The sequence below is a fragment of the Panulirus ornatus genome, chromosome 8, assembly GCF_036320965.1.
Source record: "Panulirus ornatus isolate Po-2019 chromosome 8, ASM3632096v1, whole genome shotgun sequence".
In the NCBI taxonomy this organism is placed as follows: domain Eukaryota; kingdom Metazoa; phylum Arthropoda; class Malacostraca; order Decapoda; family Palinuridae; genus Panulirus; species Panulirus ornatus.
In genome coordinates, this window is record NC_092231.1 from 2,082,074 (window position 1) to 2,104,413 (window position 22,340).

At 44.6% G+C, this 22,340-nt stretch overlaps 1 protein-coding gene across 3 annotated transcripts in view; it reads left to right on the forward strand.

Annotated features, from left to right (window-relative positions):
- Positions 1–2,356: 2,356 nt before the first annotated feature.
- Positions 2,357–22,340, forward strand: part of LOC139749724 (CKLF-like MARVEL transmembrane domain-containing protein 4) — a 106,413-nt gene continuing 86,429 nt past the window's right edge. Inside the window, exon 1 of one of the 3 annotated variants that reach the window (XM_071663903.1) lies at positions 2,357–2,731. In XM_071663903.1, the coding sequence (XP_071520004.1) occupies positions 2,582–2,731 (150 nt within the window). In that variant the 5' untranslated portion in view covers positions 2,357–2,581. The remainder of the gene's footprint in view (positions 2,732–22,340) is intronic. The other 2 variants (XM_071663904.1, XM_071663902.1) reach the window with 2 other exon arrangements.

Here is a 22,340-nt window from a genome sequence, read left to right on the forward strand (position 1 = left end):
TTCTATCCAATCTTTTTTAGGCTATGCAAAACTGAACATGATACTCACAATGGGGACGAACCAGTGAATTCTAAAGACTAAGGATGATTTTCTTGGACACAGACTTGAAGACCTTACCTATGAATCCAAGAATTCTGCTCGCTCTTTTCACCGCTTACTAGAAAAATTTGTCACCTGAGATTATTACGCTCAAGTATTTTTCCTCATCTACCTTTTGCGGCTCAAAAGAATTTGCGCTGAAGCTTGCCTTTTCGTTTTTGTCACCGATATGTTAAACTTGGCACTTATCGATAATGAAATTCTTTTACCACCTATAAATCCAGTGCATCAGTTTGTTTATGTCAGTTTGAAGTTGTAGACGGTAAGGTCATTTGTAGATCTATTTCCCGGTTTTGCATCATTAGTAAATTTTGATGCTTTGCAATGCAGCCCATTATCGATATCAATGATATATAGGAAAAAAAAAAAAAGAAGAAGAGGTCGCAAGACTGATCCTTGTAGCACTCCCATTCTGAGACTTGACCAGTAATCACAACTACATCTTTACGGCCAGTTAACCAATTTCCTGTCCATTGAAATACAACCCTATCAGTGCTATGTGAGTGTGTGCTTGTAACCTTCGATGCGGAACCTTGTTGAATACTTTTTGAAAATCTAAGATTGGTTACGTCAGCTGCTCTACTTTCGTAATACATGTTGATTACATCATAAAAGAAATCAAACAGATTCGTCAGACATGAGCGATTTCGTCGGACACCATGCTGAGAATCGTTTATTACGTCGTGATCCCTCTAAATAATTTATGATTGTATATCGAATGATGGTTCCATAAGTTTTCCAACTACAAACGTTAAGCTAATTGGACGATGAATTCCAAAAGTAACTAATTACCTTTTTTTTGAACATTGATGTTGCACTGGCAAACTTCCATTCACTTCCCATAACAAGTGACACGCTGCAAACGGCAGTTAAGAGTTTATCTCATTTTTCTCTTCTTTCATTGTATTCAGATAAAACTTATCAGGGCCGACCGTAATATTTCTTTTCAATCTCTACTTGTCATCTAATTCTTTATCCTCAATACTTGCTTCCAAACACCATGAGATTTGTATGTTAACACGGTGGTATTCGAATTCAGAGACAGACCTTCAAACATTAATGGTTAAGGGATTCACATCAAACTCATATGGGTTCCCCTCCTATATAGTCGTCCGTCAAAGATGTATTTAGAAAGGAACTATCAAGACCTCTCTGATGCATATACACGAGTACAGACAAGTACAAGTAGAAACTTCTTCCATTACATTGAAATGAGTATGGAGAAAGTATATGGAGAAAGCAGTAAGATCAGCAGATTACAAGCTGTAGTTACAAGGGTAAGGCTTGTCTATGGGTATTATTGGCGCTTTGGTGTATCTAGACATGTTAATCATGTCAATTGTAGTTTATTGCCAGAATTTTGGTCACATACTATAATAGAGTAGTGTCTTGAAATGCGATAAAATCAAAGCCTTTTAGGGATAGGCAAAAAAAAAAAAAAAAAGACGTCGCAACACCTTATTGTTAATAACAAGATCCTAGAAACTGTGTGTATCCACTTTCTGCATCCTGCGGACAAAATTTACCTCTGTTTATGACAGACTATTAGTTTATGTAGTGAACCAATTTTGTACAACTTATGTGATATATATCCGCCCATTTGCGTCTGACAAAAACGCTTCGCGACATCTGTAATCCTTTAGCGATCGTTAGCAGGATGAGCCTAATGTGTACAGTATAATTCGCCGGTGATATCGGCACACATGAAAAGTGTGAAAGTATTTGTGAGTGGTGGAGTGACAGGATATGTGAGAGTGGTGGAGTGATAGTATGTGAGACTACCTGTAAGTGTCGTAGAGTGGCAGTATTTGCGGGAGTGACAGTATCTGCGACAGCAGAGGAATGGCACGTATATACGAAAGGGGTGAGGTTTAACCTATCCTTATTCACAAAAGAAATATCCAAGCTTTGGCATTTGTAAAAGTAACGGTATATTGTATTCCACCCTCTCGTTTATGTTATTTAGTTATTTAAATTTTAAAAAGTATTTGACGTTTAAATACTTCTCATCGCTCAATATCTTTCCCAACTCGGTCTGTCGTAAGGCAAGCTCTGTGACGTCTTAGGATGATCCGCGGCATTTAAGTTACCAACAGTGGGACGGTACTCTTAGGAAAAATGGTCTGCTATCTAATTCTGTACAACATCGTTGGCATTAAATTTCACGTACGTGGATTCATTCTTATGTATGAAAAATAGTTTTCATTGCACTTCACTACTAAATTACATTAATGGGTGTATATCAGCTAAAGCTGCCGGAGGTGGGCGGGGCGTCCGTAGGTGGCTGGGTCCCCTCTACTCGGGGGTGGACGGGTTTGGGTGGGGGGGTGACGAGGCTTGTGCAGCGGCGGTATAGTAAACTGAGACACTGGCAGTGCGTTACGAACTAGTGCGCGAGGTGGATGCGACTGTGTTTGTGCGTGACTCGTACTGAGTATTATTAAGTCAGCGAGGAGACCCTACACGATCCCCACACATCAGCATGATGGCCGAGACTCACACAAAGTCGGAAGTGTCAACGACCACCACCACAACCTCCCCGACGTACGCCGCCCCTCAGAAGTCCTCGGGGATATCGCTCTGCCTGCAGTACTTCAAGACAGGCCCTGGCATCGTCAAGCTCGTAGAATTGGTGAGTAATAAGGCTCTTCCTCTGTGACAGACTCTGTACCTCATAGGAGTAAGTCAGTGCTCAATTTGTATAATCCTTGAGAGACGCCTCGCAGGTGTACGCTACGCCCGCGCTCTACTGGCCTGACCTCTCACGATTGGCTGGAACCACCCCAGGGTACACGATAACGACTTTGGGTGTGCGTACGTTTGGGTCGCTCGGTACAACCAGCGAGAACCATAGCGTCGTTGTGTGACGCGGACGATTCCTTGATGGCTTCAGTAACTGGAGGAGTGGGCACTGCAGACTGTGACACTACCTATTACTGAAGACTTGTGGACTTGCCTTACTTGGAAACGATACTGTCGAAATGTACGTTGGAGTCAGCTTTCTCTATATGAGTGTACTATTGTTAATTTGCTTACCACTTTTTATATTTAAGTCCTGCATAAAACTCCTTAATTAAACTAATTCAACCCCAGATAATTTTGTTACTGGACGTTACAGAGCCAGAGTTGATGAGACCTGCTTGTTTTACGTAATCTTGAACATCATTATAAGAGCATGTGACCTTGATAATAATGATTAAGAAAACCTTTATCAAGGTAACCTGACATAACCATCAACGGTGTAGTAGGCTACGATGAACGATCGTCATATTTGGAGTGGAAGACGGTCGGTCCTTTAACAGCAAGGCCCAACTGTTGGTCTGTTGCACGGAAATAGAGTGAATGTAAGAAGCTATTTCCTCCAGTGGGGTAGTTTTATATCTGTAGACAAGTGTACCCCCCACAGGAGCCACTAGGGGGCAGCTTGGGTAGAGGTAAGACAGCAGTGTGAGACACAGCAGTCACAGGTGGTGCAGACTTGGCCACACAGATACACACCGGCTAGGCTATTTTCAGGTGGCTCACTTACCTCTCTCTCTCTCTCTCTCTCTCTCTCTCTCTCTCTCTCTCTCTCTCTCTCTCTCTCTCTCTCCCCGAGATGACACACTGAAATAGAGCTTATTCGATACAAAAAGATAAGATGTGTTTTCGTTTCCACCTTTCATATATATATATATATATATATATATATATATATATATATATATATATATATATATATATATATATATATATACCGGGGTCGACGTGCTGTCAATGGCTTGAACCAATGCATGTGAAGCGTCTGGGGTAAACCATGGAAAGTTTTATGGGGCCTGGGCGTGGAAAGGGATCTGTGTTTCGGTGCATCATACATGACAGATAGAGACTGAGTGTGAACGAATGTGGCCAATGCTGTCTTTTCCTAGCGAATTGGCTCGATGCAGTTCTGTTGGTGGACTGCAACTCAGGAACAAGTGATCCTTGGTGTCAGGAGGCGGCGGTGGCGGGGATGGGGGAGGAGCTGCTTTCTGAATCGTGGGATAAGGTCTGGGTGATGGTTGGAGAGAGTCTGGAGGACCGATGTGACGTGCCCCTCGAGACAGTTGGTGTATGAGGGACTTAGGACAGACCTTGACTTTTTCTGCACCGTTTCTAGCAACCCGTGTTGTGTGGGTGAGGAGGAGCACCAGGTGGGAGAGGCATGAGTGACTTTGTGAAGAATGGACTTTATATAAATATTCTCGAAATCATTCTAGGTTTGGTTGATGGTGCTCACAATGGTTGTAGCGTTCTGTTTATGTGTTGTTAGATGGGCATATTGTGACAAGGTCATTACAGATTGAACAGTACGAAAAACAAGGTAAAAGGGTCGTTACAAAAAACTTTTGTCATATTCAATACAACATAAGTTATCATTTGGGGAAGCATAAGTTAAATTACAATCTAATTTCTAATGAGAATCAGTACGACATTCAGGACTGATTTCACAGTAATGCTAAGAGACTGATGCCAAAACGACCATAATACAAGTACTTAGCGTTAAGTCCCTAGTATAAATATACTATGTGTAATAAATGAGGTTCTGGTGCTGTCTGCCGGGAGGTTGTAACTCAATACATCATCTGTGTTGTGGTTAGAAGTGGGCAGCAACGGACTACATTAACGTAATGAGTACGTTGCAGAGTATAGTGATAAGAGGTTAATTCCTCATACTTTAGGGGCTAAGTCTTAAGTCTTTGTTCTCGAAGCTTTAAGTCGTGGTACTAATGGGGCTAAGTCAACGTTCGTCGTTCTCATGGAGTTATCATCCTGAAGGGATTAAGTTGTACTTAAAGGGTTAAGCTATCGTACTTAAAGGGCTCAACTTTCGTTCTCTGGGTTAAATCGTCGTACCTAAGAGGTGATATCGGGTTACTCAAAGGATTATGTGTTTGTACACAGTTGTCTTTCCAATGTAAGGTTTAACAGACCGGTGTGTTTTGCCCTTTAGGGCTCCTTCAAAGGTTATTAACGAAAGTTAAGTCTCTTGTTATGTATGGGGTTGTAATTTCGATAGTTAGGAAATTGGCTGACTGATTAATAATCACACTCTGAATGGTTAGACGTAAGAAGTGGTGTGCCACAGGGATCTGTCTTGGGACGGGTTCTCTTTCTCATATATATATTAATGATAGTGATAACGGGACATTGTCAGATATCGAAATTCGCGGACGATACTAAGCTGGGAAGTAAACCTACAACAAAAATTGAACGTCTGTATTTTCAACGACAAACTAGTGGATTGGGTTCACTGGTGCTAAATGAATTTTGATGGATAAGTGCACAGTTTTAAGTACAGATTGTAAAATTGAAGAGGCAAGCTACATCATGAATTCTGTTGGACTACAAAAGGTAAAGGAGGAAAAGGACTTTGGTATAATAATCTCTCGTGTCCGAAAGCCAAGAAAGCAATGCACAGAAGCAATAGAAAGGGGTAAACAAAATTCTTGGATTCATTGGTGGGTCATTCGAAGTGAATTCTAAGGAAATTATCCTTACTTTTTACAACTAACTGGTGCGTCTCTGTCTTGAAGATTGTGCTCCGTTTTGCTCACCTTGCTTGAGGAAAGACATAGAATGGGGAGAGAGTACAGAGACAAGCTACCTAGCTGATTTCAGGCTTGAAAAATACCAATACTAAGAACCGACTAAACGAATGAAATTCATTTAGCTACTTAGCGACTACTGCTACCAGCTACTAAGTGTAGATTCTTGGGATTTAACTTGTAGTAATGGGTATAAATTTACTCTTGCGCAAATGTTATACCTAGAATGAGGCGAAGTTATTTTTTCTTCGACAGGATTGTTTACATATGGAACGATTTACCAATTAGACTTGTGGAAAGCGGTACCATGAATACAAATGAGCATAGACTTGATAAATATTATGCTTCAGATCTACGACAGACGTTGTTGCGCCTCTTTGGTTATACGAGAAGTTTACGGGTACTTCTCTACAAAGAAAATATGAATGGCTCTCTACTCCTACCTCAGTAATCCGTAAGTGTCTGTTCTCTTCCACTATCACAAACAGCCTCGTTTTCTCGTTAGGAACCAGTGGTCTGCTGATGCCTGCATTCATTTGTATTTCATTTGCATACGATACTGCTCCAGTCCTTTCCTCTCTTCCCCCAGAAAACAACTATGGCCTGATCCTACTCATAAGTATATATATATATATATATATATATATATATATATATATATATATATATATATATATATATATGTCTTTTCTTTCTTTCAAACTATTCGCCATTTCCCACGCTAGCAAGGTAGCGCTAAGAACAGAGGACTGGGCCTCTAAGGGAATATCCTCACCTGGCCCCCCCCCCCCCCTCTGCTCCTTCTTTTGGAAAATTAAAAAAAAAAAAGAGAGGAGAGGATTTCCAGCCCCCCGCTCCCTCCCCTTTTAGTCGCCTTCTACGACACGCAGGGAATACGTGGGAAGTATTCTTTCTCCCCTATCCCCAGGGATTATATATATATATATATATATATATATATATATATATATATATATATATATATATATATATATGTTCCTATGAGTCCACGGGGGAAATGAAACACGATAAGTTCCCAAGTGCACTTTCGTGTAATAATCACATCATCAGGGGGAGACACATATTTGTCTTTTTAAGAGGAGCAGGTATCTACCTGTTTATGAACCGCTTAATTCTGGAAGAGTTACGACGTCGGGAAGGAAAAGAAGGGAACATTAGGTTTTTACCTCGCGTTGTAGTCCTTGCCTGGGTTGCGTAACAGATTCTTGGTAGGTTTTGCAGTCCTTGCCTGGGTTGCGTAACAGATTCTTGGTAGGTTTTGCAGTCTTCATTATGAGAGTACTCCAGACTCCTGGACTACTTGAACATGAAGGAACGACCCATGAACAAGACGGTGCGACCCTTAAACATAATGGAACGACCCTTGCACATGACGGTACGATCCTTGGACATGAGGGAACGACCCTTGAACAAAAGATGCAACCCTTGTGCACATCGGTGCGACCCTCGACTAGATCAGAGGCCAGGCCATCATACTTTTGGGTTCATGTTCCCAGGAGGTTAGGTTTGATTCCATGTTTTCGCATTTATCTAATAAATGGTTAATCTGTTGGGTGGACTAGTAAACTGTTCACCCAAGATTCATGGCAAGCGAGCAACCAGAGCACCATTCGACGCTTACGACCTTACGGTATTTTACTTTCAAGATGTCTGAAAATGTTGTAGATTCATTTCAGTGTATTATGTATACTGTGTCACATGTCTTGCTTGACTACACTGCTTAGTGACCAGTTTAGCCTTTGTGGCTTCGCTTTGACGACAGAATACCTGATCGCCCTGGGCGTGGGGCACCGAATTTCGAGATGTGGGTGATCGAAGTAGGAGGTCCTGCTGATGCGTCCTGTGGCCGAAATATGCGTCCATTGATGTGACTTGTGATCGAATTAGGAGGTCCTTTTGCTGTAGCCTGCGGGTGAGTTGTGGCGTCTATTGATGCTGCCTGTGACCGAATCGGAGTGGATGTAAACGGTGTGGTGATTGAGGTAACTCTGAATGCGGTTTTTGACCGACGCCACTAAGGCAGATGGAGAACAATACGCGCGTTGGGTAACGGAGTCCAGAGATTGGTGTAACCGTTGCGTTATGTGACTTCATGTGACGTAACCTTCTCGGTGCTTGACTTCGTGGTGACGTCAGACGTGTGTGCAGGGGGAGAGGATGGTTGGTATTACCACCTGCAGGTTGTGGCTGATAACCCTGGACTACCTTCTGCGGTAGGTGTATCCGAGGTTCCCCTCCAACCTCAAAAGTTATCAGACCTCCTCCAGGAGTGGTCCTTCTGATCTGCCAGGCAGGTGCAAGTCACGGGGGACTAAACGAAATCTTATTCAAGACCAGTATGTAAATCTGCCGATGTTTACGATGATGTAGTGGGGATGTATTGTAGTTGTAGACGTTTCCAGTGGCTCGGACACCCTTAGACCAGTGACACAGGTGTGTCATCAGGTGTGTATGATCCCGTGACCTTTGACCTGACTCATGAAGGTATACGACCCCACATCATCGAAAACATCCCAACATTATCGTTGAGAGGCTAATAACATGATGCTGTTATTAAGTGGGAGCTATAGGAGCCCCTGCTGGTGTAAGCTCCACCACCACATAAACATGCCTTGAATATGAGCCGTGACAGCACATGTTCTCATTAGTATCATTATGGACCTTAAGGGTGTTCATGACATCCATGTCATGTATACTGTCATGTGTCTTGAGGAGGCTTTCGCTCATGGTGGTGTTAGAAGCCATGCCCAACAACGTCACGAACCCATTCATTTCTTCACTGCAGATGACTTTGTAAGACGTCTGTTTTGAAAGTTCTCCACTAAAGTCTGTAAGACCTGAGCATCTCTTGGTGTAACATGATAATGATTCCAGGCGTTTGTTTGTGTTTGATTTTACTCTGTTACTCACGTTTAATCATATTTGTTTTCGTGGAAGGAGACATATTGTCCCTGACAACTGTTGTTCAAGACTGATGGCATGATTTTTGTTATGTTCGCCACGTCACTGCCTGGCACAGGCCATATCATACCTAGACCCACCCTCGGTAACCTCAGGGCTTCAAGTGTGAGAGGAGTAGCACGTCCCCTTTGGGACTATGTCACTGCTGACTGTGTAAATACGTCCGCTCTGATGGGTTCAAAGGCCCAGATGGAGGCCACAGACTTGATGGAAGTATGTCAAGGAAGACCATGGGATCCTGGTAGATGGATGGAGCTGCCCGAAGTAGCCGTTTGCCTCAACCAGTGCCGTCCATCATCCACCATGAGTCTCCAGTGCTGCAGGACGGTTCACAGAGTCCACTCCCTGGAGCCCAGAGTCTTTCGTAACGTCTTGCTTGTGGTCTTTCTCGAGGTCTTCTTCCTCCAGCCTTTCCTCTTTTCTTAGCACCTTGCTTGTGGTCGTCCTCTAGACCTTCATCCTTCGACCTTTCCCGTGACAGATCACGGACTTCTTTATCGTGCCTGAGGCACACTATCCGTCGATTCCGATGTTGGGGGAGGGCCGCCACAGACGATGATACGGGGGAAATAACTAATGATCCTCAGCAGTTGTGGGTGGGATGTGTGAGCCAGGGTGGCACAGTGAATGAAGGCGATGATCTTTCTTGGACTCAGCCCAGTGGAGAGTCTAAATAGGATGATGTGACGTAGTGTGTAGAGAGCTTTGATCACCTTATTACACTAGAAACTGGTGCATGTGAATGGGCTATAAGGCTGAAGGTATGTGATTCAGACCACTTAGAGAGGAATGGCGTGTTGGATATAAGATGGACAAAGACATTAACTTAGGTGAAGAAGTATTCAGTGCTCCGTTTAACATATCTCCCTTCGTGTCTTTTGTATTTTATTGCTAGTTTTTGAGAGGGTCTTTGTTCGAAAGCAGGATGAGTATGGGTAGGGCGTTTGGCGTTTGCATGTTTTAAGACGTCGAGAGTTGGGTGAGGCGCCGACGGTGAATGGTGGGCAGGATTTGAAAGGAACCACTTCTGGCTACCACGGTTGAGTAACCTTGGGGCCGCACGTGTTCCTTTCTTCCATGGAAGTTGCTTTTGCATAAGTCACACGAGAGCCAGTATGTTCTCTTAACTTTCTGAACCCACCACCACCTCCCTCTTGAAAGGCACGGGTGGGCGTTACGCGAAGGATCAAACTGGCGCTCGTGTGCCTTGAACCAAAGCAGTTTCGCAGGAAGAAAGGGACATGGGTGACCCAGCTCTGATTCAACCGTGAAGGCGAAAAATGGTTCCTCTCCAGTGCTACCCAGCATTCACACATCTGTTTCACCCAGCTTTCAAAGGTTCATCGTCTTATTCTTTCCACGGCCCTTCACGGTGTTGAGATAGTATACTACCAAGAAGGTCTCAAGACGTCACGCCCAGACTCCCGTCTTTGGCTGCGGGAAACAGTGACATGGATATAGCTCGACATACAAGCACATAAACACGAGGATTACGAGTGCTGCTGGGCTGTGGCATGCGGAGGTGATCGTAGCCAGCTAGCTACCTTGCCAGACGGTGGTGACCTTGGCAAGAACCTGCCTGGGGAACTGTACAGCGCGATATTACTTACCGAACAACATGAACTGTAACGTACAACATGAAGTGTAATGTGCGACGTTATGTGTATGTGCTGAGTGTACATATTTTGTTGTTTCTGAACGCGTCCTCATAACTATACATGTACGTATGCACACCAAATGGTCCTCCCGACTCCAACCATCAACTGGACCTCATTCGACAAATCGTAAAGACGTTACTGCACTGACCTCGCTACCGTCATCTTCTGCCACCAGAGATCCCTCGTCCCTGAGCTGTAGTTGGGCACCACCATATCCGGGGTCGAACAGATCGCTACAAGAAAAGTCCCTTTCCAACCTTTGTAAACATCGTTAATAACTAGCAAACTTTTTGACCTCTCTTTATTTACGGTCCCACTGACCTTATTATGTGCATCTATTCCTTACTTTTAGCCTTCGTTTTGAGTTAGTGCAGCAACCTGTTAATTAGTATAAAATTTCCGGGATCCATTCCAGTACACCTGTGGTGTAAAAGTTGACACAAGACACAAAGACTTACACCTGCTGGAATAATGGGCACCAGATGCGGGTAAACACCTGATTCACGATAGCAGGCTCATTGAGGATGTAGTACACATGATGCAGTGTGAGACATGTGAAGCTGTGATCCTTGCTCGTCTATTTTGTCCCTGCCTGAAAAAAATCTCAGACTTATATCTTGGAAATAATGGTTTTGGGCAGCTCTTCCCTAAAGATAGGAGACTGCTCATATCTTCCCCACTATCCTGCTCTCTCCAGTCTTTCAGACTCATTAAATGTCACTTTCCCGCGCACATGGAATTTCTTTACCTTTTTTATGATTACGGGCGCGAGGTCTGCCGGTGGTCTTATGTGACTCTTTTTGGTCCAACTTTCTTGGGGATTTATGTGAAACTTGTGTCATGGCCGTCGACATGGAAGCATGTGACACAGTGTGGCACAAGTCATTTGGCTTTCTAAACCTCCTTCCTTTCGCTCCTCTGCCTTTTTCTTGCTGTTGCGTAGCTTCCTCTCTGTCCGATCCATTGCAGTAGTTACTGATGATGTGACACTTTCTCTTACCTTATCAACATGTATGTTCATCAGGATTGTGTCTTATCGCCTACTCTCTTCAGCTACTGACCTATCTCTCATGCTCATTATTCCACTTGACACACTTCAACTGACTTTCCCTCCTCCCTCATCATCCTTGTACTCATTATGTATATATCTGCTGGAGCAATATACTCACTGAAAACTTGTGAAAGCAGCTGTACATACTTGTGATGGAGCATTTTATACCAGACTCAAGCACATGCTGGACATACACAATTCAAATGGGAAGTGCGCATATGCCAAAGAAATGGTGCAGCAGTACACATCTGATGAGACAGTGTAAACATGACAAAGATATGTACATTACTGGAAGAGTGGACATACAATAAATGAATGTTCACTTGGTAATGATAATTTGATTATTTCGATGATAATAAAAGAATGATAAAAGGTTCATTGAATTGAATGGAGCCGAAGGCTGGAAATGCAACAAAAACGTTACGTATATCAGACAGTAAGGCCGTAATAGGGTAGATGATAGGGGATAGAACAGTCTGTTTACAGTCACTGTGAGGGCTGTCTTCAGATTACTGATGATGTCCACTTTGGTTGGGTATGGTGGCTTAAAGCAGTGTGTGCGAGCTCGGGTGGGCTCGATGCGGGTCTGGTGCAGAGATGCAACTCTGGGAAGAGGGATGTGCAGTGGCAGGAGATGACAGTGTTAAGACAAGTGCAGTAACTTCTCCCTGAACTGTCAGATGAGGCCCAGATGATGGCTGGAGAGAGTCGGGGAAACCAGTGTTTTGATTGCTTCTTGAAAGGTTCTGTAATAAGGAAAGGGAGGATCTTGTGTGGCTTAATCTACATCGTTTCTAGGAGCCTATGTTTTGTGGTCGATAAGGTGGAAGACCAGGTGGGGGAGACGCAGGTGAGTTTGCGAAGAATTGACGTCACCGAGATGTTCTCTAGTTATGGTGGAGGGGTTGAGTGTCTTGAGTCTACGAAGAATAAAGCTAGGACAACTGGAGGATGTGATGATGGTGTTGACGTTTTCTTTCCTGCGTAGTTTATCGTCCTGAGCGACGATTGGAGGACGGATCAGGGTGTAGGGGGGGGGGCTGGGGCCTCGTAAGACAGTCAGGTGTGACCCGGGTTTGATGCGGGCCCAGTGTGTGGGACTCCGGTTTTGGTTTCGTTGATGGTGGCCGCTGTTATCGATGGTCCAGATCTGGAGGTTGTTGAGGGAGTTGTGGAGAGCGATGTTGTCAATGCTGAGACCGTTGTTAGAATCTTCGAGGTACTTTTGTCGAGCTGGTGCATCCACAGGGGCATCATTTATAAGGAAGAAGCACAAGGCTCCCACATTTGTGCCTAAAGGACACCACAGGTGAGGGACTGGAAGGTGGAGATGGCCTCTTGGAAGCGTACAGCACGACGATGCTCACTGAGGAAGTCGGCAAGACATGGAATGAGACTTTTCCGTTGCCCGGAGTTGGTAGCTTTGCCGATGGTTATTATTATGCTCGACTCGATCGAAGACTTCTGTGAAATCAGCGAGGATGAGAGGTACAGGGGTCTTGTATCTGTCTAGGTTGTGATGAGGAAAGTCGAGGGAGCTGACGAGGCAGTGGTCGGGAGAGGGGTTTGGTGGGGAGGTCCTCATGTTACCACACTGCTGAGGAGAGACTGTGTAAGACCTGTGACGTACAACACTCTCTCAGATTAAGCCTGGGATTGGGTTGATGACAGTGGGCAGTAACACACTGGAAGATCGTTGCCTTGTTACTGACGTCTTCCAGTCAGCTAGGAATATCAGCTGATGGAGGGGAAGGACTGAGGATGGAGCGGTGGCGTTTAGTGAGATCGTGGAGAGGACTTGCTGAGATCCACTGCTCAAGTCATCGAGTGTAGTGAAGAGCTTTACCTTGAAGCTGTGTCCCCACCTGATGGTGTGGAGCTGGGAGGTTGAGAGTGGGAGGCAGGTGGTGTTAAGGTGGGGCACTGACTGACATGTGGTGGTGGTGGTGGAACGATCTTCATTGGTCAAGTGATTAACGCAGGGAGAAGGAGGGAGGCTGCTTGTTCGAACCACACGCCTCCTTCAGGTGCCTGTGTTTCAGGTGTTGTGGTTACACCTGGTACTGCAGGTTACATCTGGTTTACTTGTGTACAACTGGCGTTACGGGGGTACACCTGGTGTTGCAGCGTACACCCGCTTTAGCGGTGTACACCAACTAGAACATTATTATGTCTTATAATGTGAAAAAACATATTCTTTTATGGATAGATGTAAACAAACCCTGCAGGAAATGTCACCACACCTTATTTGTTAATAACAAGACAACAGAAATTTTAAGTTTGTATCCACTTTTTGCATATAGTCGGTAAAACTTACTATATGAAACTGTGTAATGTGTCTACTGAAATACGAATTGTAACATCTTGTGTAACATTAACCCGCTGGGGTCTGAGTAAGACCCTTTGTGACCTGTCATCCTTTTGCGCTACCGCTCACAGGATGATCATGGGCGGCACAATAAACTTGCCGGGGACACCTGAGCAAATCAAATCATCTGGTGTTGAAGCGTACACCTGATGTTGCAGTGTGCACTTTATGTTACACAGTGCACCTAGTATTGCACAGCACACATGATGTTGCACAGTACGCCTAGTATTGCACAGAACACCTGGTGTTGTACAGTACACTTAGTGGTGCACAATACAACCTGGTGTTGTACTGTACACCTGGTGTTGCACAATACACTTAGTGTTGCTCAATACACCTGGTGTTGCACAGTACACTTAGTGTTGCACAGTACACCTGGTGTTGCACAGTACACCTAGTGTTGCACAGTACACCTGGTGTTGTACAGTACACCTGGTGTTGTACAGTACGCCCGGTGTTGCACGGTACACCTGGTGTGGGAGGTAAGAGGGTAGGGAGGGAGCCGGGCTGGTGGGCAGTGGCCAACTGGAGTGTTGGTTGGCAGCCCTGGCCCGGTGCCCTCCATCCCTCCCTCCCTCCCTCCCCCTGTGGCTGCCTGGCCCGCCCGCCCCTCGCTGCTGCCTTAACTAGCGTCGCCCACACCCTCTCACGTTACCTCCACCGCTCTCTCTCTCTCTCTCTCTCTCTCTCTCTCTCTCTCTCTCTCTCTCTCCCTCTCTCTCTCTCTGCTAATCTTATCTTAGGGCAAAATCTTACCGTGTGCACTCGTAGGGAACGTTACACTCTTTTGAATTTCACTCTCATTCCCTGTCACTCTGCGTTCATTCACTGACCCACAACTCTGCCGGTCTCTGGTACCCCTCACAGTGGTGGAGGGTACTGTAAGGTAACTCACGGGTAACCACGGTAACCCACCAACTGTCATCAGATACTGACACAGTACCTGCTTCTGTCTGCCTCCTGAGGCTGTCGGGCAAACTTAAGGTCGTGTGTGGACCGAGACTCAGCAGTTATCATGGACTTTGGCGTGTCTCCTGCTCCTCTTGTGACCTTATGTCTTTAAGGTCATGTTGATACGTCAGTTTAAAGTTTCTTTCGTTGGTCAGTTCCTTGAGCACGATGGTGCGGACAATCGGACAGCGATACGATCCTTGAGCACGACAGTACGACCCTTGAGCATGACGGTATGATCCTTGAACACGACGGTACGATCCTTGAGCACGACAGTACGATCCTTGAGTAAGACGGAAGGTTCTTTGAGTATTACGGTACGATCCTTGAGCACGACAGTTGAGTACGACGGAAGGTTCTTTGAGTATTACGGTACGATCCTTGAGCACGACAGTTGAGTACGACGGAAGGTTCTTTGAGTATTACGGTACGATCCTTGAGCACGACAGTTGAGTACGACGGTACGATCCTTGAGCACGACAGTACGATCCTAGAGTACGACGGTACGATCCTTGAACACGACAGTACGATCCTTGAGTACGACGGTACGATCCTTGAGCATGACGGTGAGATCCTTGAGCACGGTGGTACGATCCTTGAGCACGACGGTACGATCCTTGAGTACGACGGTACGATCCTTGAGTACGACGGTACGATCCTTGAGCACGACAATACGATCCTTGAGCACGACGGTACGATCTTTCAACGTAAAGATACGATCCATAAGTATAATGGCCTGGCCTGGGTAAAATTGATATTATTAGTTATTTGAATCCGGCGTTAGTTTAAAGTTTACCACTCTGTCTCATGTATACAAATACTGTCTCACTCACTTTCCCTTCCCTCCATCTCTGTCTTTGCTGCCTGCTAGCAAGGATGCCTATATGTACAAATCTATAATTGTTCATGTAGTGTGACCCTCCAGTAAGCAACTGTGTGTGTGTGTGTGTGTGTGTGTGTGTGTGTGTGTGTGTGTAATATCCCAGTAGGTGGACAATGTATGCTTGGATAAAAAGGTGCACAGTGCTGACACATGACCTTGTTTGTACCCGCCCATTTCTGGCAGAGGTCTCATGCCCCAGAAGAGTATGGGGAAGGTGACCTTTGAAAACATACACACACACACACACACACACACACACACACACACACACACACACACATAAAAAGGTGATGATGCATGACCTGCTCCATTAGATCCTAATTAGTTTTCATTTTATTATGAATAAGGTTAATCCACTTACGGAGACTTGTAGATCTAATATAGAAGATGCAGAAGAAAGCAACGAAAGTTGCACGTGAAGTAAGGGAGCCGAGCAACAGGGAGAGGATAATAGCCATGGAATTACCCACGCTTGGGGGGAGGAGGATGAAGGACGAAAGCAATATCAGTTATGATCGCAGAGGTAAGAGTCCATGAGGATACCACAGAACACAAAACGAAACGAGTTTGAAAAGTTATAAGAAGTAATATCAGCAATAACTGAAGGAAGGAGAGATAGAACTAGGTAAATGATAAAAGTGAACACAATAAGAATAAAAAAAATCAACAGTTTTTTGACATTCAAGAAAGGTTGAGATAGGCCCCCGGCACCGCACGAGATACATTTACTGGCCGTCCAGGGTGGCGCTAGGCATAGGTTTAAATTCTGATTGCGGCAGGCAACTCAGCTGTTCATCTTTCCATAGGGGTTGATACGTTTCTTAGACTAGGATGTATATATATATATATATATATATATATATATATATATATATATATATATATATATATATATATATCAACCGAGAAAATTTGAAAATTATTTTATTGTGTTGGACATCATCAGTGTCTATGCACTGTATAATGTAAATCAAGGTTTGTTTTCGTCCTTCACCACAGTTTCATATAATGTGTGAAACAGTATCATTCTCTCTGAGTTCAGGTTGCATTCCATGCCGTTGGACAAGGTTGAGCCAAATATCAGAAGGCTGTTTAAATGCCATGCCCAGCTAGGCTAGTGTGACTGGTGGGAGATATTGTCTATACTTGTTCGATATCTTAAGTTTTTGCTTCTCATTTACACGACCAGTAACTTTGACTAGGATGGATATAAGTTTGTTTTGCTTGAGAAGTATAAATATATGCGGGAAAATAATTATGGCATCAGAATTCCACAGTTCCGATCGCCATAGTTTGAAAGTATGTCGTTTAACATATCCAGTCATCATATGGCCGTATAAGCTTTCCCATTTCCTTTTCATGTATATTTCTCCTTTACTCCGAGTTCCGTCTTGATGTCCGAGATAAGCTGACGTTGCAGACATTATCTGGTTCGGCTGCTTGATTCGCTTGAGCAACCTCGATTCCCTTCTAACATTTCATGCAGTGCAGCAGAACGGGAAAATACTTCGCTTTATTGACACTCGAACCAAATTGCTGAAGTCTAGAAGTGTGTGATGTTTGTGTTAGGTAAGCAGCACCAGAGGGGTAGGGGGATGGGGGAACAAGTACGGTGATCAGTGCTTAGCGAAGTAGTTCCTCCCTAGTTACATACAGCAAGAGACAAACTGTACAAGTAGCTACATGGAAACGGTGTAGGCTTCCAGTTGTGTGTATGTCATTGTTGAAACTCCCCGTTCTGTTAACATCGGTGTTCCTCAGGGGTCTTTTGTTATCACCTGTCATTTTAAACCTTTTTATCTACGCTATGTCTTCTTCAACAACTTATCTAATTCACTGATGCGCTAATGACTCAGGTGTGTATCCTACCCCTTCATTCAGATCTGCGCCATCTACTCTTGCTCGGCCTACGTATTTGTCACAATTACATTTATAAAAGATTTGGTAAGGATTTCCCCTTGAGATAGCTTTAACGTAGCTAAATTTAGCGCCATTAAAATCCAAAATCCTCATGTTTCACTTTCTGAAGCACACATATTCCCCATCTTCTCTGATGTCTGTAATTCCACCACTCAATACAGTAAACATACGTAGTATTGCCTTAACATCTTATGTCTTAGAAACTCCACACAGATAGCTGTCTGCCTCTTAAAGAACCGGAAGTCTTGCTCACTTGCCAAAGATTCTTATCTTTTGAGCTGTTGTCCGATTTCATGATAAAAAAGAACAATTCGTCTTTGTATAGACTGCAGCCTTCATATCTGACGTTAACACTTTGACCCGATCTTAAAGAGTCAGGTCAAAGATCAAAGGCTATGCCGTCAGTACCCAAGGGTCTTGCAGTCGAGTTCATAGGCCATACCGTCACGTTCAAGGGGTCATGGGTCATCTGGCAGTATGAAGCCATAAATAAAATCCAGCAAGACAAGCGCATGAGACGACCATTGCGTGCCACTGCATAGTGTCATGCAGTCTCCCAGTCTTTGGCACAAGTAAGCTATGCAGTCAACATTAGTCATACGTGTCAGTCTTGATCTTACTCCACTCACTTTTCAACATATTTTACTTGACTCAGTTAGTGTACCTGTCGTGTGGTTCAATTTTTCAAACAACCGGTAATGAACTTCGATACATGAGGTTGACCAAAAAGAGGGGCAAGATGATGGAAAAAGAAAGAGAAACGAACAGCTGAGAATGGCGATCACAAATATGGGCAAGTGGTGTAATCTCGTATTAACTTCCTTATCTCTTTGGTCTAAAAGCATTCCATGCATGTACAATTAGCTTCATTGTAGGATCTTTCAGCTCATCATATGTATAGAGATGCTAGGTTCTCCAGTGAACACGAGAAACATTTAAGGGCTACGGCGGTGGTGGATGATTCCAGTCAAGACCATAGTGAAGATATTCCTCTTCTGACGTGGCTAAAGTTCTTTACTTTACCTCTCAGCTGGTAAGCTTGGTGTGCAATAATGAACTATAAAAACATGGAATGATGAAGCAATATTTGAATATATTACTAGTAATACACAATAGATATGTATAATCTCCATCCGTGTTTGTGGCAGCTGTTTGTATGTCTACGATTGGTCGTCGTTCCGGACTTCGTAATGATGCATGTTTTGTCTTTGTTAACCCACAGAGACGACAGTACGACCCTTGAGGGTCTGGTCAAAGGCCAGACCATCATACAAAGCCAAGGGTCGTACCTATGTGTTCATACATCTTTCGGGGGTTAAACGCTAAGAGTCGTGCTTAGTTGTGTGAAGCATTTACGCACTGTGTACCAGGCTTAAAAAAACATTCATCTATCGTTGGGAACTAGCTATTTTCTGAAGTTTTGTATACAGTAAATGCTAAGCTCTGCTAGAGTAGCACCAGCCAAATTACGAATTGGTACACCCGAGACAAAAAAGTGGTTCGGCAGCAAGGTTTAAGCGTTTGTCAGCAAGGATAGCGCGGTCTGCCAAATGTGTTAGACATGTTTGTCCCAAGGATCTGGCACTTTCGTTTAGCCAGTAAGATTAGGGTGTGCTAATTTAGAGTGTCATTACTAGTAGCTGTAATTGGATGGCATGATCAGGTTACATAAACAAAATGGGTATAGGGCGAAAAACGTGCTAACGCTATATGGGTTTACGGTGAATGGAAACGTGATAACACACTATTGTATTCATCTGTTTATTGCAAAGATATATTTAAACTGAAAGTACATGGTGAGGGATCAGTTTGTTTGACATAAAAGAGGGTAAACAGCGAAGTAGATAACTACTTGAGTTAGAGAGGGTAAAATGATCAAGGCTGACTTAAGAGTGAACGTAATTGTTAACTGACTAGGCTTTGGGTCCCTAGTGATACCGGCGACAGGAGGATCCTGGAGTTATTATGCATCATACCTACTCTCTCTACCACATATACCCACCCACCCACCCCAGATATAACTCCACTCCTACAGCTTATGAAGGTTATGACATATAAGACAGCTGTCGCATTGTCTTGGTGGAGGTTTGAGGTAAGAGCGATATTTAGTTTTCCTCCCAGCGGTTGGGAGGAAAGGAGTAGCAGCGTAGTATCAGCGGCTGTGACCAGTAAACCCAGGAGCAGCTTTGTTTCACCGATTGTGACAAGTAACGAAGTAACAATATATTGCTCACCAGCCATAGCATGTAACCAAGTAACAGTGTGGTTACTTCTTTTTATCTCTACTTAAGTAAACCATTTCGGGATTACTTTTTATTCGTACTTATCTTATGAGTTGCTTTACTTTTCTCATTGTCGGATAGAATGTATAGTTGTCAGTTTTTTGCAGACGTCTTTTTATGTAGCCAACATGTTGCTACGTTTCAGCTCCGTCACGGTGCTGGAATATACAGGTACTTTGCATGGCGAAGCAGAAGCCGGACATCAGGCAGGATATTGGAAATGAGTTACTGACTGTTATAGCAAAGCTATTTACGAATTGAATTGTGGTCTTAATTTTGGGCGTGAGGTAGGGTAACGAAAGTGTTGGTGGGAGAAATGGATTCCTGGAGTTTTTCTGCTGCTATAAGAATGGTTGGAGCGAGGACATCTTTAGGTTCGATGTGTTCACAGAATATTGGTTCGGTGAGCGTGAGTACCAGTATTCATTGTGTGAGGATCTACTTAAAACATTGTGTCTAAGTGAGATGAATGCAAGAGACGGGTAGGAACAACAATAATGATTGGAATGTTAAGCGTAAGATCTTGGAGGGTCAGGTAAGAGGAAAGGTAGGTAGAAATTAATGAGGGTTGCACAGGTGTGTGTAGCCTGGGAGAGGGGGTAGGGGGTGGGGGTCTTTCAACCCTTGCTGGCGCGCGGTGGGAGGCAGTAGGGGATCAACGCTGTATTTACGAATTGTCTCTCCCAGGGCCTTCCTGGGTGGGGTAGAACTGAGTTGGAGGAGAGAGAGAGAGAGAGAGAGAGAGAGAGAGAGAGAGAGAGAGAGAGAGAGAGAGAGAGAGAGAGAGAGCGTTGTCTGAAATCATGATGTGGCTTCTCCCAGTCACCTGGTTGGGGAAACCCCATTACAACTATATGTTTAGGGAGAATAAGAAGATTCGTAGCGACACAGATTGGCGTATTTCCTCCATTCCAAGTCAACGCTGCGGATCGTATGGGCGAGTCAGATATATATAACGGACAGATGTGCTGCGAGGGAGGATCTGAGATAACTTGTTGAATATATGGAATAATCGTCAGGATAATTAACCTCCTGAGTGAGGTGGTGTGGCACGTGAGGAGGGTGAATACTGCTGCATCCTCGCACGACACGATGTGTCCTGCACGTAACTTCTTGATCACAACGGTACGACCCTAGCGCAAGACATGACGGGAAGGACTTACAGAGCATGACGGAGCGACCATAGAACATGACTGAGACCATGGAACATGACGGAGCGAGCATGGAACGTGACGGGGCGACCGTAGAACATGACGGAGACCATGGAACATGACGGAGCGACCATAGAACATGACGGAGCGACCATAGAACATGACGGAGTGACCATAGAACATGACGGAGACCATGGAACATGACGGAGCGAGCATGGAACGTGACGGATCGACCATAGAACATGACGGAGTGACCATAGAACGCGATGGAATGACGCTCGAGCACGACGGGACGACTTTCAGGTGTTCATCACACCCTAGGTCGTACCGTCGTGCTCAGACGATTATAGAACTGGATGAGGGGGAAGAACTGGAGAAGGGGAGGGTGAACTCTCATAAGATCATCTAGCGTGACTTGCGGCACCGCCCTCGGCTTGGAAACACCTCACACTCTTTGAGACGAGAGTTTCCATCACGTACTTAAAATAGTGTCCACTTGACATTCCAACCTGGGCCGTACTGGAAAGTAAAGTTTTTCCCTGGAGGTGAGTGACGAAAGGGGCTTTAAAAGACATCGTTGTTCTTTCTTAACTTTTACATTGAAATTGCTATCACTAACGTAGTGCCGTACGAACAGACTGTATGTTTATAAAAGGAGTGATTGCCGCAACGAAAGCAGAAACATGGTAAAACAACAGCAGTAGCAGGAGAAGAAAAAGATTAAGAAGAAGAAGAAGAGGATCTTTGCTGGTGGGTAGCCCGGATCTGCTAAGGGCAGAGAGTGTGGTGCAGCAGCAGCAGTAGGGTTGGTGAGTCGGCTACCGGTAGTGTCGACCTGTGGCGTTGCCCGCGGGGCGTGGCTACTGCGTATATTCCTCATGTAGACTGGACCAGCGTCGTCCTTCACCGTGGGTAAGCTGTACCACTGAGGGTCACTTGTATCCACCTAGGGATTAAGCTGTATCTCTGTTGTCAAACTGTCACCTCTGGGTTCACTTTTTACCTCTTTGGGGTTAAGGTGTACCTCTCTGGAGTTAAGTTGTATTTCTGAGGTGTTAAGCTGCACCATCTCTGGGGTTCAGTTGTACCTGTGAGGGGTTAAGCTGTACCTCTCTGGGGTTCAGTTGCACCTCAGTGGGTATTTCTTTACTCGTTGTTTCCGTCGACATTTGGTTCGAAGGAACGAATTAGCTCGTCAGGTATGTCGACTGGTTTCTGGACGGGTGTTATAACGCCGATAATTGTCAGACACCATCATCCCCGCTATGCCTTTGTTTACATCTCTGACTGAGGAGCCTCTACTGGTGGTAGACAATGGTGGGTAGTGCCCGGGGGGGGGGGGTGTCTGCCTTGCCTTCGTGACCCACCTTTTCCAGTTGCAAATGGTATTAGCGTAGTGCAGAGATCTCACCGTGGTGCAGATGGGGT